Here is an 18,841-nt window from a genome sequence, read left to right as displayed (position 1 = left end):
TATCCATTTTTTCTGTTTCCCCCACACAATAGTATGTATTTGACATGAGCACAGAATACAGTTTGACAGTGTCCTGTGGAAATCCTGTTTTGAGGTGCAAAGCAGCTGCATTTAAAAAAAATGGGGTCTTAGCCAGTTGGTTTCATCCCTGTGTAAGTAGGTTAGGTTTGGAAGTGTAAATGTTGAAATTAAAGCTGAGATTAAAGGCATTTTAGATTTCTATTTAACTGCCATTGTTTGAGATTTAGCTGTTTAAATTATGTTTTGAAATCAATGTTCACATTTAATGAAACTGAAACAAAAATGGACACTATTTATTGCATTCAGTGAGTAATGACAGCTTCACAGAATCACACAGGAAACTGGACATATGCTGATATTCAGAAAATTAATTATCTTAAAATCTGGAGTAACTACAAACAGCAATATTGAGCCATTAACTACAACGTTAGCCACGTCATATTGGATCTGTCATTAAACCTACAGCATTCAGTATTTTTTCTTTTTTTTGCAAGAACAGGAATGGCTGTTTTCCCATGGCCCACAACCGATGTGGGAAGGGGAACACTCTTCGTCTATGCAAAACTCATCAGTCCAGATCTCCCCTGATAGATCTCTCATGACCCCCAGGGGAGGGAGAATTTAATCTTGCAGGACTTCTGAGTCAGTTTACTTCACAACCATTTTATGACATCAGGGAACATAAGTTTCCTTTTGCCTCATATCCTAGAGCCTAACTCTGACATATTCTAGCATCCATCCCTGCTGGGAAAATAAAAATGAGGAGGAAATGCCTTATTGACCCATAGTCATCGTGTTAATGATGCTGCGGGTCCCAATTAGGCAACAGAAAGTAGTGGAGCATGCTCTGATGAGTACACGCAAATGATAATCTTAAAGAAATAATTGCTTACGTAACACATGCACGTAACTGAAAAAAATGGACATGCATAGAAAGCAAAAAATGTCCTCATATGGAAAAATAATATATTTAAATATATGGTGGGAAATCCAAAATCAATGTAAATATATTGTGTAATATCTGTATTAAATATTGTATACTATTATATTTAAATATATATAAATACATCATAATATGCTAAAATGACCCATTTTGAATATTGAAATATATTTTTTCAATATATTTGAAATTGTATGTAAGTGTATGATAATGTTATATAATGTCAGACCAGGAATTATAGAAAGAAAGGATGTTTTGTGGGTCCTCATTTCAATAATGTTCAAATGTCTCAGTTTTTTGGCTGTGGCTAGGACTTTATGTATTTTCATATGTAACAAGAGTGGTTATTTTTATTACCGCTGAATGGATGCTGTTCAGATTGTGATAGTGTTCAGCCTGTTATAGACCTGAAATCAAGGATGAGGGTGTGGGCTTTTCTGTAAGCAATTTATCACAATAAAGGCAACACAGCTTTGAAGGCTAACACTTTGCACTTGACAGGATATTGAATATGAAGTTCCATGTTACAAAAACAAAATTAAACAAAAGCATTCACACATTAGAAGTGCGGCAGAAAATATTTCTATAGACTAAAGACTATGGGTAATACATGATGACCTTCTATTTTGTCATCTAGGGTACACCTGCACTTTTGATAAAAATCTGTATTTCAGCTAGCAATATAAGACAGCTAAATGAATGCTACATGCACACTCACGCTGCACTACGTTTGGACCCTGCTCTGTGGACACGTATGGCAAAAGCAAATCCTTACCACTCCCAGCGGGAAGTGGCATGTCTCAACACAGTTTCAGAAGTGTTAATCAGAAAGTGTGAACTCCATCCTCACAGTGAAAATTTTTCCTCTTTCATTCGGCTGTTGATTGTGGCGACACATGCAGGGTGTTATTCATGTCTGCTCAAGCCGTAAAGGGAGCTGCCATTATGGTCTTAAAAGTGCTGACCCGCAAAGTTCTTGGATTCCATTTCTTTGGGTTGTGTGGAAAAAGAGGAAGGGAGTTTCCTGTTTTGGTCAATCTCCACTGTCTCTTGACCTCTTCTGAATTAGAACATTAGGAATTAGGAAATGACGTCTGTAAAGGAATACTTTGCAGGGCCACTGTCAGTCCAATTTTCCTTACTGTAAATCTGACCATCTCCTTGTCTCCCTCCCCAGGCAAGAATATGAAGTCAGTCACTGCATCTGTCTGAGTGACCAAGAACAGCTTATATGACACAGGGTGCAGGGTGTAAAAGTTCCCAGCACATCTGTAAGAAGGCAGCAGCTCTGCAGGTGCCTTTGTATGGCAAGCCTTTTCATTCAAATGCTAAACAAATATACAGGAAACAGCTGGGTGGCATAGCCTCGCAAGCCAATTACTCTGGACACAACCCAGTTTGGTAGCACTGAGCAACACAACTGGAAAGGACTGACTGACTCAGTTTTGAAGTTGAGATATGTAAAATATTTTTTATTTACAGAAATGAGCAATTTATTTCTGAGATAAACATTCTTATTTTGCATGTTCAGACATGCAGAGTCCTTTAATCTCACAGTGAATGTGCTTTTTCTTCATCTTCAGCAATGTGAGAATCAAGAACGGTAGTGTGAATAAAGAATGCTGCAACACCCCATTGTTCTGTATGGAGGAGGAGAACCTGCCATTGTCTTCACTTGAGTTATTAATATGTAAATAGTTAAGAGTAAGAAAATAGTTTAGATAGCTTGTTGACAAGTAATGGCCTGATGCTGTATCCTTTAACTGTTGCCAGTAAAACCTGATAACTACGTTGTGAAGAGAAGACTCAACAGTAATATTGCAGCCTTTAAAATACATCTACATAATTTAAGCAAATACACATTGCCCAGGCTCTACCCAGCCCTTTAGAATCATTGCCTTGGCAGGAGTCAGTCCTGCAAATAAAATACTTTGTTTAACATTGACAATAATATTAGTGGCTACTCCAATAACAGTCTATCCAGGGCAAATACTTAGCAACATTTACAGAGGATCTGTTAGTATAAATATTGCATATTTACAAAAAAGTATTAATAAGTGGGTGATAAATGCGCAGAGCCTACCTGTGCAGGCAGCTCCAGTTCCCCCAGGAGATCACCACCACATCCCTCTTTCCAGACATTGTTTTGTGGTCCATGGCTGTCAAGACGATCCTCCTCATCAAGCTCACCGTCCCATGGGAGGAGGGAGTTGAGGCTGACAACAAACGGAAGACACTGAAGTACTCGGAACTAGCTGCTGAGTGCAAGGAGGCTGGCTGGAAGACCATCATCTGCCCCACAGAGGTGGGATGCTGTGGTTTTGTCAGCTCATCGGCGTTGTGGAAACTCCATGACATTGGAGTGGGTGAAGCTTTGGCAGAGGAAGAAGGCCCCACCAGTGAAGAGCAACCCTCCTGTACTGCATGTGAGAATGAAGTAAACACACCCAGCAGTCCCACAACTGCAGAGCTATGCCAAGGAGAAGCAAGATCAGATGGCTAAAGGTGAATGTGTGGCTGGTGGCAGTGTGGCAGAGTTTGCCAGTGCATTCCATCAGAGTGGCAAAGAGCTGTGGCAGTCTTCAATCCCATTTGAAACTGAACTCCTGTGATATCAGCCAGTTCTGAAGCATCAAACTGCTCAATGTTGAAGGAAAGATCTTCTTATCCATTGTGGCCAAGAGAATGACTGACTACCTCATGAGCAATGGTTACATCAACACCAGCTGTCAGAAGGCAGAGGTGCCAGGCTTTCTGGGATCTGTAGAAAAATCATCAATGATATGGAAACAGATCTATAGAGCCAAGCGAGAGAGAGGCGACCTGCATGTTGTTTGGCTAGACCTCGCAAATGTGATCTGTCCCTCACCAGCTCATTGACTTTGCCATGGAGTTCCTCTACTTTCCTGACTGCATCTGTGGCCTGGTATCCAGTTACTTTAAGGACCTCCTGATGTGCTTCTCCCACCAAGACTTCACAAAGGGGTGGCAGCAGTTGGAGGTAGGAATCGCCATGGGGTGCTCCATCTCTCCCATTTTGTTTGTGGCAGCGTTTGGGATTATCCTCACTGGAGCAAGACTGATGGTTGGGGGATTAAAGCTGCAATCAGTACAGAAGCTACATGGATGATGCCACAAGCATCCTTCAGATAGCAGCATGCACAACAAGGCTGCTGATAAGACTGGATGAAGATCAACCCTTCCGAGTCGTGAAGCCTGTCTCAGAAGTCAGAAGTGATAATACCATCTTTGTTGCAGGTGGAGAGGAAATCCTGCTGTTAGCCAGGCGGCCAATCCAAAGCCTAGGGTGGTAGGACACCACAGTGCTCTCTGACATGCAAGATAGGTAAAGTAGCACAAAAACAGTTTTCAGATGGCCTAGCCAGAATTGATCAGAGTGAAACAGGGGCGAAACATCAATGAGTGGTGGTCCTCTTCTGATGACTCTGCTGCTGACCCAAGGGCACCGTAGGAGCTGTGGCAGGCAGTAATGCCTAGCAGGAAATAACACCTGTCTGTACATTACACATTTGAAATTGGCTAAGGCACTGATTCAGCTATGCCTCCTCCATAGTGGTTTATGGCTAATAGTCTATTGCATCACACTGTTCAAATGTTCAAATTTTTGAGGATGAGGAAAAAAGAAGGGAATTTCTGTTAGACAGCGGAGTATGGAGAAGCAGTGAAAAAAATAAAGCTTTGAAATTGTTAAAGAGGACACATCATTTTCAGAATCTAATTCAATACAAGATTGAACAGGCAATAGTGTGGAGGACTAGACAGGAAAAAGTAACAAGTTGGAAGGTCAACTCCAGTAGGGGATGTTTGGAATATGATTAGGAAAATGGAAGGAAATGAAAGGAAATTGGATTATCCAGTGATCCAAAATGGAAACGATGTAGCAGTTACAAATAAAGAAAAGTATGGTGATGAACAAAGAGCATGTACTTGGAGGCTTTTAGTAAAAAAATTGATGAAGTGTGCAAGTCATAATGCGCAATTCATAGCCAGCGTTCTTTTGGGAGTGCTGTCGTGTGTGGAAATTGCATGCGGGGTAGTGACTACTTCCCTGGGCAGCCTCTGCACAGGAGGAGGGCCAGGGAACTGAGTAAAGCAGGAGAGAGTGGGAGTGAAGAAGAGCATTATCGTTCTGCTGTGTGTACATGGTCATACAGTTTTAATGAATTTTATTTGATAAAGATCCCCTGTTTTTTCTTCTACCTACCTTGCCTGTCTTCTTCTATGATTTAGTGGATTCCTGCAAAAGAAACAGAAGAAGAATAGGTTAATTCAAGGTGGGGGAGAATTTGCCCCCGACATATACACATACATGCTGTGCCTAGAGGTAAAATCCCTGCTCGCACATACCTTTTAATACTAGGCATTGACAAAGATAGATTCCACTGGCCGTATTTCAATATTGAGGACTGGTTGATGTGAAACCCTGCAGCCTTGTGGCTTAACTATGATGTAAGAGGGTGGTTTTTTCTCCTTTTTTTCTTAATTACTGCTCTCATCCTTTGGCTGTCAGCAAAGACTAATGTTCACTGTGTTACAAAAATCTAAATACACAAAAACGACTAAATAAATTTCTATTTACTTATTTGTTCATGGTTTTCTAAAAAAGTTTCTAAAAAATAAACATGAATAGGAAGGCTTGTTGACCACATTCAGCACCACAAGTCTGTCATATAACAGAGTAAAAATATACTGAAACGATTATTAAAATCATAATATATTTCTCCATGATACATGTGTTTTCATTATGTCTGCCAATAAATAAACACTGAAATATACAATGTCTTTTAATAGTCTTACATGTAGTCAATGACATTGTCAGTGTTTTTTATTGTGGATTTTTCCTTGTTTGCTTGAAAATCATGTTTAGATAGGGCAGCTCATGTGCATGTGTATGTTGCACCCTTGAAATACACTGCAGACCACTATAATTGTTCTGGCAACTTTATTTACATTCTTGGTTTTACAACTGTTATTTAAGTATTACCAAGATGAAGCGCAAAGATACAGCAATAAATTTATTAAATCTCTTTATAGCTTTCTATAGCTATCCCTCATGCTCATGAACTATCACCTTTTCCCAGTGCATCTCATTACATAACGAGACACGTAGCCATTCTGCGTATATTGTAACACTGATTAACAAATTAAATGAATTTCTGCAAATATTATTTCCTTAGTATTCTGTAGTATGTAAATATCTGAATGAACAAAAATTTGTTATATTCTTAATATTAACTGATATTAATATATCAGTTGATTGATATATGACATCCAGTGGCCAGCTAGGTAGATACCCTGGTCAGAGCCACCAGCCAATGGCACATTTCCACATTCAAAAAACAAAAATACTACAGCCTATGACTGCATTTCTTTCAATGCTCATTAACAGAATTTTCATGAGCCAGAAATTAGTGTATTCAGTCAGATTTTACGACAGTATGCAATGCCAAGGAAAGGCTTATTTTGTCTGCAAAGACTATGCTTTCCCAAGTCAACAAAAAGACATGAATTTGTAGGTGTTGATCAGCATCTTCTGGTGGAATTGAGAAACTGCAGTTGTATGGGTGGACACAAAATAACTTAACTGATAGACACGACAGACACTTTTATGTACCAATAGCTGATACGATGTTAAGCTGTTATCTGTCATCAAAATATGCATTGGAAATATTCAATATTTCACTCAATGTACATAATACATAAAATGTATTTTATTTTCTAAAATAAAAAATGAGGTAGAGGGGACAAAGCCAGATTTATGCCTGGGTTATCTGGAAACATCACCGTTGTCAGCCTGATCAAAGCCTGCCAGCTCCCTTGCCCTAGTGTTTTTCATTTTTGTCTGTTTGGCCACCTTTTTTTGGCATTATTGTACCATTGGTTTAATCATTGTTTGCACCAGTGTTGTATTGGTTTATTTAGCGCACCAGTTTTTCAGTGTATTTAAATTACTCGTTCTTTGTGTTTTATCACTTGGTCTTGGTTTTTGTTTGCATGTTCTGCCAGCCTGTAGTTTCCTGCATTTGGATCTGTTCTTTGAGCAGTGCTGATAACCCTGGGGCAAATGTAGTATTGTCCACTGTACTCATTTTTAATTTTAGATAATATATATATATATATAGCTAGGGGGGATAGTTATGGGGTGAGATTTCTCCCATGTCAAATATTGATTAGGGAGAATTTCAGTGCTGTTTACCATATTTTGCTTCAGGGTGCCCAGATATGCACTTGGTTCCCTTGAATATCAAGTTGTTAGGCTTATTCATTAGGGTGCACTGACTTTAGAACCTGATCCTGAAATCAGATCAATGTTTCCACTGCATGCATAAATAATCCAGTGCAGGTTTAGAAACCCTACCCAAGCTTGTTTTACTATTTAGCATGGCAGAATATACTGTAATCCTCTTTTTAACTCTAACATTCCATCAAACACTGATAATTAAATGTATGAAGGCTTAGCATGTCCTTGTGGAAAGCAAACAATGGTCAATTTCCTGTAAATAAATACTATTCTTCATGAAAAGAAGACATCTCCTGAAAGGAAAATAACAGCACTGTCAGCTTCAGTGTCTGCCAGGCCAGTAACAACACTGGCTGCATATTAATCATGACTATTGATCAATCCATACAGTTTGAAACCTTTTTTTAACCACTAGATGTCAATATTAGTCTTTTCTCATTTCATTTTTAAATGGCACTTGCCACAGAGGACTGGTAGCAAAAATGTCTGTTCAAAAATTGTGCATTCATTTTCAGTTAGACAAAAATGCAAAGTTAGACCTAACACGCTGCACAGAGAATGACACTTTTATCGCCAAAGTATTATCAATGCACTATGATCACTCAACATTTCATTGTAATGTATTATATAGGTCAGGTCATCAGATTTAAGACAACAATATATATTATCTATGGGAATTACCAGATGCTGTCTTCAAAGGCTGCACCCACATCTTTATTCATGGAATGCCTGTTCAGTTCTGTGATTATCAATGAATTGTTGTGATTGCAGTCATAACATAAACTCAGCTACAGGCTAAAATAGCACCACAACCATTTGTTTCAAAGTCCTTCCTACAAGCTCTGGCTACTTGTGTTTTAAAATTATTATTGTGATCCCATTACCGAAGGAGCATGTGAATGGTTGGTAGTATAGCAAAATGATTAAGTAACTAGGCTTGTAACTCTAAGGCAGTAAAATCAGTTTTCAGGTGGGGCACTATCATTGTACCCTTTAGGAAGGTACCTGAACTTGAATTGCTTCCAAAAATATTAAACTGTATAAATGGATATAAAAGAATGTAAGCAGTGTAAGTGTTTTTTAGATGAAAGTGTTTGCTAAATACCTCAAATGTAATTTCATGTAAATCCTCTGTGACATTTCACACCTAGACATTACTTTGGGCCAATATAATGGCAGAGTAGGTCTTCATATCATTGCCATGTGTAGTATAATGCTGGAAATATTATCAGAATCGCCTTCCATTTTAACTAGCAATGAAAGCATACTTTCATCGGTTTACTCCAAATAAAAATAGTATTTATTGCAAAACCGCTATAACATCACAGATGAATTCAACTAAAATGTTGATAAACTGCAACATGTAGGCTATTACATGTCACGTACCGATAAATGGTGTACTGTAAATTAATTCCCCCAGGCCGTAGGAGAGCGTGTTGTTTGCAGAGATGACCTCATCTAACCATGTGACCACATTCAGCAGGCTTGTTGCTGTTGTGGTCGTTCTTGTATATCTCGATGGTTGGCGCACCGATGAGCCAGGGAGGCGAAGAAGTGACCGTGGCAGTCAAACAGGAGGAGCCGACAGCCATTTTATAATTATAGCTGCGTTGGAAATTAGTACCGCAGAAATAACATTCTTCCAACGGCAAACATGGGACAGTGTGGCATAACCTCGTCGAAGACGGTGTTGGTCTTCCTTAATCTCATTTTCTGGGTAAGCAAAAAATACGGGGCCTGCTGTAATGCTGTCTGGAATGGCAATACGCAGTAAACTAGCTAGCTACTGTCGTCTAGGGCCTAACGTTAGCTAAGCGAACTGCAGTTGGCGTCGGCAGACCATTGTTATTGGCTGCGGTGTGTGCCCCGTGGCAGATAGAGAGCTAAATGAAATTTATTTGAGTATAAAAATAATATCTAGTAGTCACTGACACTACCATATCGAACACTAGTTAGCTAACGTTAGCTGTGGGTTAGAAGCGCAAAGTATTGTTTGAGCGTCAAGTGATTGGGATTAGCTAGCAGACTGTATGCTATTTCATGACAGCTGAACTTGTATTGCGACGCGTTTCGAATTTCTTGTCGACAGCTGATATGTAGGTCTAGTTGGACTGCAAGATAGACCGAAACGGGTATATCAACTGGAGGGTAATATTTAAAGTATCTAGCCAGCTATAAACTAGATACCGTGTTACATTTTCAGATAGCGTTAGGATAGTTCTCCAATTGGATAGCTAACGTTACTTCTTACTCGGTTCCGACTGCAAGCTAGTTTAAAATTGACATTACATTTAGCCTACATAAGACAGACAGTTATTCAGAGCGATATGCAAGAATTCTTAGTGTTGCAGTCATTTACAAGATGGCTTTGCACCGGCGTAGTCTGTTTAGCAAGGGAAATCTCCCAGGACGACTACGCTACTTCACACGCAAATTGTGCTTTTTAGTGGTTTATGTTGGCCAACAACTCCTGTCTGTAACAGGTCACCATGAATTATTTCACTTTCCTAAAGTTAGGTGACTTGCAATTTAGCTTGCTAGCAACATCGACATTGCAAAATGTTACCACGCATTATTCTGTATGGGTTGAATTTAAATGGCATTGCATCTGTTTTATTTTATTTGTCAAGTGTTAGCAAGCTACGCACCTTGAATTTTAGTCTATACATGTTACGAATGATGCTTTGTTGTTTAGACTAGAATAATTTGCGTAGTGTCGCAACGAAAACCCACTTACAACCTAGGGCTTTTTGTAAGAATCCACCCAAAATAAACCACATTATCTGCAAAACTATATACAGTACAGACATGGTTCAAAGCTTGAAATAAAGAGCACATTTGTACCAAAATGACCAAATGATCCTCCAGGAGTCTCACACAGTCAACATACAGGGCATATTTATTCTCAAAACAACAAAGAAACCAAAAAATCTTTATTTTATAGTGATTATTTATATGTTCTTCTGATACCGGACAAAACCAGATAAATTCCTATCTTACCCTGGATGTATGTACACAGGATAAAAGTTTGGAGACGGTTGAACAAAACAGAATTTTTTCTAAAGGGGGGCTCCATGTCTCCAAAACCTCTCCAAATGTCACTAAACCTCTCCAAAGTGGAATATTGTGCATATATGTTGTTCCCCACCCACATTCCATTTCCAGTACCCTCTGGAACCCCAGGAAAAATCTTATTTGTGTACCCATTCTATTTTGGCTAAGCCTTGTATTTCAGTCAAAAGATGTCCTTTTGGAGAGCTTAAAATATGTTCATTATGGTTACATATCATGCACACTAAATTCACTTAGAAACAATCAAACCACTTGGTTTTACCTTGCTGTGGGGACCTGCAGTCAGCTGTCAGTACTGTAAATCAGGCTTGTAAGTAGTAATTAGGCTGCTACAATTTACATATATAAACAGTGGCTGTATGAAATGTAAGAGGCTTCCAACACTCCTATTATTTATCAAACTTTATAAATGAATTTCACAGGGAAGTGTGAAGTGAGGGAGCTCATGTCTTTCACCAACAATCGCGCACACACACACACACACGTATGTGAGCAGGCAGTGCTCTCTACAGTAACGGTTGATTCTCCTGTGCTGACCTCTCACCTTAGACCTGTCCAGTGTGGTAAAAACCTGCCAGGAGTTTTCTCCCACTGGTGTAGCTCATAGCGTCAAAGAGGTACCATAGCCTCCTGATCACAACAGGGAAAATTTGAACTATTTACAAAAATCTAAAATCAAATCAGAAATTACAATACAATATACAATTACAATAATGTAGTGTCCTTTATCAGTATCGCAGTGACCTTTATGCAAGCAGAGACCGATGGTTAAGTGCATAAGTATTGATCAGTGTTTTTGTATAAATTGGCCTCTTGCTTGCTGACAAAGAGGTGTTGCTTTTCAACAAAGTCTATGTAGCCTATGTTGTGGCTTAACACAGTTTGTTCACATGCACTTATTCAGCTTCTCTCCTTTTATCTAGATTGGTCTGCTAGATGGTGTATTCAACTACTTCCAGGCATTAAGTTATTTTAGGATGGTTAGCAGTGAAAAATATTGCATTACAAATACAACAACTTTTGCTGCTGACACATTGGCTACCAGTCGTAATAAATTAAACCCAAAGGTTTAAAAGCTGTTTTAAAGCTGCGTTTCTGTGTTTGTTTTTGAATTGGCCTATATTTGAATTGGTTGATTCAGGTATTTAACCAAGAAACATCCCCAAAATAACGGAAGAATGTGGGCATTTAAAAACTTAAATCGCTCAGTTTTCAGGTGGTTTAATTTTGTTTACATGACATTCATTTTTTGATGATGCTCTTATGCCGAATGACTAAAAATTAAAGAGAATCTAAGGGTATCCACCAGATGTGAGTGACATTGTGCTAACAATACAAACCAAAACTGCACTAATTATGTAAAAAAAGCAGAATAATCACCCACTTAACCACCCACTTAACAACTGTTCAATAAACTACAAAGTGACCCAAAGTAAAAAATAACAACAATTACTTCAGTAAAGTTACACACTCAAAACTACATTGGCTGCTAAGTAATGATATTTAGCTTTAATGATATGCAGTATCTCAATCCACACCTGATGACCCAAAGAAAAAAATAACAATTACTTCAGTAAAGTTACACACTTAAAACTACACTGGCTGCTAAGAAATTGCTATTTAGCTTAATCAGTGTGCAGCAGCTTAATCAACACCTGATGAAATGCATTCTACTCAGCAGCTCAATCACCTCATTAATAAATGGGCTATGGCAACACATCCAGATAATTAGCAAAATGATACAAAGTGAAACTTCACCAGTCACAGTGCTCTGTGTATTGTTCTTTTAATTGGGTGTACTACAGTTCAAGGGTTTATTTTTGGAAACTGATGTTCAAGCAAATGTTATTCACTGAGTTTGCTAGATTTGCTCTACAGTGAAAGGGGAAGTTCTGGGGAGAGAGGGGATGTACATTTGGTCTGGAGTCTTTAAAATTTATGTTTCAGTTGAGCATAAGTGTGCATAAAATTAACTCTGGATTGCTGTCTAGATTAAATAAATGTGGTAGCTAGCTCCTGTTATCCACCCTTTAACTACCAAAAAACGAGTTGCTTTTGTTGTGTTTATGTTTCAATCCCAGACTAAGACACTAGAGGATCTAATTAACCATTTGGAAACTGATGCTCGGTTACTCTCATGCACACCCAGAAGACTGCTATCCTAGTGCTTGGTTCAGTCAGTACTCCAATTAACCATGTTAATAAGGTTATGAAGTTGCCGACAGGAAAGATAGCCCGTAGAGACTGTGGCTGTGGTAACCAATGATGGCATAGGTTTCTTAAACTTGTATGAATGGATCTGATAGGCTTGTGATCATGTTCTTTCTCTTTCCCTCCCCTCTCTCCTTGCAGGCAGCGGCAGGCATCTTGTGCTATGTTGGGGCCTACGTGTTCATCACATACGACGACTATGACCACTTTTTCGAGGATGTGTACACGCTGATCCCGGCTGTGATTATCATTGCCGTCGGGACCCTCCTGTTCATCATTGGCCTGATTGGCTGTTGCGCCACGATACGAGAAAGTCGCTGCGGCCTGGCTACCGTAAGTCTGTCAGGTCTTCCTTGGCTGGCTTTAGTGTTGTCTGGCCATCTTGTAGCCTGAAGGTTAACTGTTGTATACCCAGCACAATAGCTTGCTGCAATTTTCTATGAAGTGTATGGATGTTAATTGGCAAAACTGCTGGTTTATACAGTTGATCCATTATCAAAGGTCATTGCTGGCTGGTATTTTCTGCTAAGCCCATTTGCAGTATGTGTCCAGGTTCACACGAAATGTATTGAAAATAACGGGTCTCAAAATTTATCTTCTCTCATATGTCATCTTCAGATTAGGCTGCTTTCATTGGTTTGGCTGTTGCTGTAATGAAATTGACTTTAGTCACAGTATTACCCCTTTGGATTTATCATTGTAATGAAAGCTCATTGCAGTGGAAGCATAGTTTTGCTCAGTCAGTCGGGTGGTCTCACAGCATTACTGTGACTGTCAGTATAATCCTGCATGAATTTGCTAATGTTTTTTTCTATTTGTCCTGCAGTTTGTTGTCATTCTTATGCTGGTGTTTGTCACTGAAGTAGTCGTGGTGGTGCTGGGCTATATTTACAGAGCAAAGGTGAGTTCCGGTTCTTTCTGTAAATATTGAGAAAGGGCAAAGCATTACGGTAGAACACAAATGATTTCTATGCAGAATTAGGAATGTGAGATAACAACTGATATGAGCAGGTATGTACAATATGCCGGATCAGCAAACTTAAGAACCATATGCTTTCAAAAGTATTTAATTAAACAGAAAGTGGAGATACCAGTCAGAATAATCTTATATTCCTTTGCTTTTGATATGAAAACTGTGCATTACTCTGAGGCCAATGTCCTCAAAATGCAGAAATACAGAAGTGAAATTCCCTCAGAAATTCCCTGGATTCTTTGTTGTCAGACTGGTTTGTTAGCACTGGATTTTTCCCTAATATACATGCAGTTTAACTTTTAAATTGCATCATGTTTGCAAAATAGGAGTAGGCTTTGGGTTTGTGGCCATAAATTACTTTTTACCTTCCTGTTCAAACGGCAAGCTGAGGTTAATGCTAGCATGGTAGCATCGTTTGATTCTCTGTGTATGTGCAAATCCACCAAACGGAACAGGATGAGGTGGTTTTGAAAGTGTTATTGTGCTAATTTCCTTACTGAGTTGCTGCTTGTTCTTCAGGTTGAAGATGAGGTTGATCGCTCCATTCAGAAAGTGTACAACGAATACAACGGCACAAACACAGATGCCCCAAGCCGCGCCATCGACTATGTCCAGAGGCAGGTTAGTACGCTGGGCAGGGGGTTGCTAATTTTACATATGTTTTTTAATAGTTTTTTTCTTGCTTTTGACAAGTTTTTATTCAACTTGAGATGAAAATCTTTACATATTATTCTCATACTGAAATCATAAAGCTTGAAATTTTTCACAATTGAAATTTAGCATTTTTGTTAGTAAAGGCATAGTTGTGCTCCTGAGTGGCTCAGTTAGTAAATGCACATGGCTCAAGTGCAGACCAGGCCCAATAGCTCAAATATTGTAGGCCAGAATCTAGACTTTGTGATTATTTGAGTCTGACTACAAGTTCACAGTGCAGTTCAGATGCAGTTGGCTTTGTCCTACCAGGGGTAAGGTGAGTTTAAGTTAGTCTGGGTTCCTGAGGTTACCACTGCATTAGCTCCTTCAAACAGTGTGCTAATTGTTTTCAGTGAAAAATTGACCTCTTCTCCCGCTGAACTCTCCTGCAGTACTGCATAGTCTATAGCATGTAAAGTATTAACAGAAAAGAACAGGTGTATTGGACTTATAATAGTGTCCGTGGCTGCGTATTTTTGGCTGGACCGCAACAGCGGGGCCCGCCCTACAAGCGCGAATGTCTGTGACTGACTGAGTGAGTGACTGAGTGAGTGATGAAGTTACACCATTGATCGGCCGGATCACGTGTGTTAGGTCCAGCCATATACTAGGTTTTAACCTGGTCTTGTTTCAGGTTGGTTTCTGCTTTTGTAATGTCTCCCCCCCCCCCCCCCCCCCCTTTACAGCTCCACTGTTGTGGGATCCACAACTACTCAGACTGGAAGATCACTCGCTGGTTCAACGAGTCCCGAAACAACAGTGTCCCGCTGAGCTGCTGCAAACCCAACGTCAGCAACTGCACTGGCTCCCTCGCCCATCCCGCCGACCTCTACCCGGAGGTGAGAGAGGTCGCATCATCAGCGTCTCTGTCAGGCTCAACTGCCCCAGTCACTGCTTTAGATTTGAGTTGGTGGGACCTGCCACAGAGCGTCAGAACAGAAGCCGTAACATGAAGTGGGTGCGGTCTTGTTTTGCCAACTGAGAAGTTTTAAATGAATGAGACGCGTAATAATGTTCTGCATTGCAAACCATGAGATTTGCTGTTGGAATTCCGTGCGGTTACATAAAGTGAGGCGTCGTTGTACGTGTAATCGCAGATCTGCTCTTCAGAAGAGGAAGAAACAACAAAACAAGGAAACAACATTCCCCTTCGGTCCCCTAATTACAGCCTCTGATAAACCATCTGAAGGCCATTAGCCTTCTTTCTCATTGCCTTGGCAACAACAGGAACATTCCTCTCTTTCAGCCATGCACACGCATACGGTACCTTTATGAAATGCTGCTAGGCTCGAATGAGGCATGCACTTGAACCTGCACCTGCTGCTCACCCACACCTGCCCACTCATCCAATCAGAACTCGTGTCCTGGAGGCCTGTAAGGGAGGGTCTTCGTGCCCCTGTGTTCAGAGTGGCAGCACAGAGATCAGTGTCTTCACCACGGCCCTTTTTGTCTCAGTATCTGTGTTGGGACGTACTGCATAATGAGGAGGACTGGGATGTTCACTATCATTGTATGGCCACAGTGTTGTGTTTGATTGTAAGGTCGTGCTCTCTGGATAAAGGAGGACTCAACAGATCAACATGGCTGGGTTTATGTGGCTCACAGCCGCACACCTACCTTCACACGTGTACACGCACACACACACACACACACACACACACTGGCTTATCAAATTATTTCCTTACCTTCTGGTTCTCAATGTCAGTCTGTTTGTTGTCCTAAAATTCAGTGCTTGAATAAGATGCATGAAACTAATTTAAATCCATACTTATGGTATTTTAATGCAGTGAGTCATTCTTAAGCAATTGATATAGTGGGAAATGGGCTGGAGCTAAAACATTGGTTCATTATTACACTGTGCTGTATATAATGTATTTGTTTTGTGCTTTAAGGGCTGCGAAGCTCTGGTTGTGAAGAAGCTGAAGGAAATCATGATGTATGTCATTTGGGCGGCATTGACATTTGCTGCAATACAGGTAAAAAACTATGTAAATGCACACAAAGAAAATCATGCATAAATAACAGCTACCCAAATATCAGACATCTTTATTCAGTTACTTGTGAGTGTAATCAAATTAAACGTGTGTCCCAGTAAGGCTCAGAATCTACTGTGTCAGTAGATCCATCTAAAGGTCAAAATGCAAAGTGTTTTTATACAGTATTAAAAGGAGTTCCGTATTACAGTGTTCATAAGTCAGAATAACTGTAAACATATGCAACATAAAATAATCCGATAATGTGCCAGTAGGTTTACTCTCACATTACGCGTTTAGCTGAATTTTGTGTAATACCTGTGTTTGACCTGTGAGCACGATTAATGTGTATTTAACCTGTGAGCATGATTAATAGAAAGCAAACGGCAAGAAAATTTCACAAATTTATATAACAGCCTATTATATTACCATCCCCAGCAGAAAGAAACAGACTGCAATGGTTCAGTAAATATGTTGTTTCCATTAAGATGGCTGAAAGACCGGTGTAATTGCAAGGGGTGCTTGTCAGTTTGGATGGCGGGTGGAGCGCATAGATGGTCAGTTTGTGTATGAGGTCTGGACCTCTGCAGTGTGCTTTTGCAGGTAGTCAGAAACACAATTTGCAACGCTGTCCCGATTCTCTCTCTCTCTGTCGCCCCCTGTCTGCAGATGCTGGGGATGCTGTGTGCCTGCGTGGTGCTGTGCCGAAGGACCCGAGACCCCACATACGAGCTGCTGGTCACTGGGGGAACCTACGCGTAAAGAGGGATGTGCACGCACACACGCTCACCCAAACACACACACTACATTCACATATACACGTACAGTCACACGCTCATGCACATAAACACAGTACAGACATTTACAGACAAATATACGGACACGCAGTAGCACATAAGCACACACACACACACACACACAGACATGTACGCACACATACGCACGCACGTGCACACACACACACACACAAACACAGCAGGGCGCAGGATTCAGTGTGTATGGGAGGGCTTATGGGGCAGGCCCACACTGGCTTTCTTTTCCTTTAATAAGCTGAAGCACGCCTTGCACAATTCAGGACTGCTTTTAGTATCCACTGGTGATGGGTAAAGCGGTAACTAAACTATTTATTTTACATGCTTTTTAGAGTTGGTGTTTTAATTTAAACCTCCTTTTGTTAAAGTGATCTGAAATCCTTTTGGCAAACACCTCAAATTGGCAAGTAGTTATTAATGTGTATTTTTTTGTTTTTGGAACCTATGAAAAATATTTGCTATTTTCTGTAATATAGCTTTTTTCTTCTTCAGTGAGGCACAAGAAGGTGAACACTAGGGGATTGGGGGGTTTCCTGAGATGAGATTACAGACAGCTGTATGGAACGATTGTACGGAATGTATTCTTTCCCTTGTGTGGCAGTTTGCACTATGTGTAGGGCTTTGGAAATATTTTATAAATATGCGATAACACGCGAGTGCAGGGGCGAAGAAGTCACCCTGTGCTGCTGCGTTTTTATTTCTGTGGGTCATCTGCTCTTTTCCAGTCAGTTCAGGTGAGAGGTGTAGGACCCCATTTCCATTCAAAACAATATTGAAGTGTCAGGATATAGTCACACACACCCATACTCAGTCTTGACCAGTGGTTCAAGTAGCCCAAATGACAGGGTATTCTGCTTTCTGGAATAATCAATACGCAGTATATGTTCTATACACAAATGTTTAGTTTGTTTTTTCTTCTCTCTTTTTCCCCCCTCCCCTTTTTCTGTGTTTTGTGTCACCAGTCAAGCGTGCTGTTAAGACATAGATTTTAAAGTTGATTTGGGGATGTGTGTAGCCATTGATATGAACATCAGATGATTTAAAACTGAAATCCATGTAAATAGGTTGAAATGGAAAAACCTTTCATTGAAATAAATCTGTAAATTCCAAATGACAAAACTGTTTATTTTTCTTGCTCCGTCTTTAGTTTCAGTGCTGTGAACAAGTTTTTGCCCCTTTCCTTATTTTCATTCAGTGTGACAAATATGCAGTAGAGGAAATCAGGAAGTGGGCAAATAGTTTTTCATCGCACTGTGTATATGATGATATATTTTGGTAAACTGTGGTCGGCAAGGGGTGTGGTTTGAATCCCACTGCAGCTGACCATTTATAACACCAACATCAAATCTCACAGTGGGTGTAAAGAACTTTCTGCATAGACCCTTCCGCAGTGGGCTCTGGTATGGCCAGTGGTCTTGATTTACCAAACTGGAGCACATTTCTAGTCTGGTTTTTGCAGATGGGGCCTCAGATGTTTATATCCTTAAGCCAGGTATACACCAAGCTAAGAATAAAAATGAAGATTAATTTTATAAAAGAAAAAATCTCGAGCATCGTAAAACCTTGGAAATAACCCCTTATTCGACATCAGTCACTCTTTGGTATTTGTGCAGTTGTTGTATCGTGGTATGGGTTCTGTTGATAGGGACACGTTCCCTGCTGCGCCTTGTTTCTTTCCGAGCAGGCTTCTCGTATGATCAACCTCCTCTAGCGCGGTAACGGAAACCTTTGAACCCGAGGGATCGGTCTACACCGTCACCCAATACCGTGCAGAATCTCACACCGTCTGGCTCTCGCCTGTTTCGCTGACAGAACAGCACATACCCCCCAAACCCAACGCAGCAACAGTACTGAAAATCTCCTGAGGGTACTGAAATCTCCAGA

The 18,841-nt window shown here is 40.2% G+C and overlaps 1 protein-coding gene across 1 annotated transcript; it reads left to right on the top strand.

The window, feature by feature from the left end:
* Positions 1 to 8,711: 8,711 nt before the first annotated feature.
* LOC118227619 (tetraspanin-3) lies at positions 8,712 to 18,076 on the top strand. The gene is made up of 7 exons (XM_035418263.1): positions 8,712 to 8,940; positions 12,648 to 12,839; positions 13,333 to 13,407; positions 13,999 to 14,100; positions 14,859 to 15,011; positions 16,065 to 16,148; positions 16,815 to 18,076. The coding sequence occupies exons 1-7, from the start codon at positions 8,878 to 8,880 to the stop codon at positions 16,905 to 16,907; spliced, it is 762 nt and encodes a 253-aa protein (XP_035274154.1). The 5' UTR covers positions 8,712 to 8,877; the 3' UTR covers positions 16,908 to 18,076.
* Positions 18,077 to 18,841: the final 765 nt, after the last annotated feature.

This window comes from Anguilla anguilla, chromosome 5 (assembly GCF_013347855.1).
Source record: "Anguilla anguilla isolate fAngAng1 chromosome 5, fAngAng1.pri, whole genome shotgun sequence".
Lineage (NCBI taxonomy): Eukaryota > Metazoa > Chordata > Actinopteri > Anguilliformes > Anguillidae > Anguilla > Anguilla anguilla.
The sequence above is the reverse complement of the archived record's forward strand: the minus strand, read 5'-3'. Positions and strand labels throughout refer to the sequence as shown.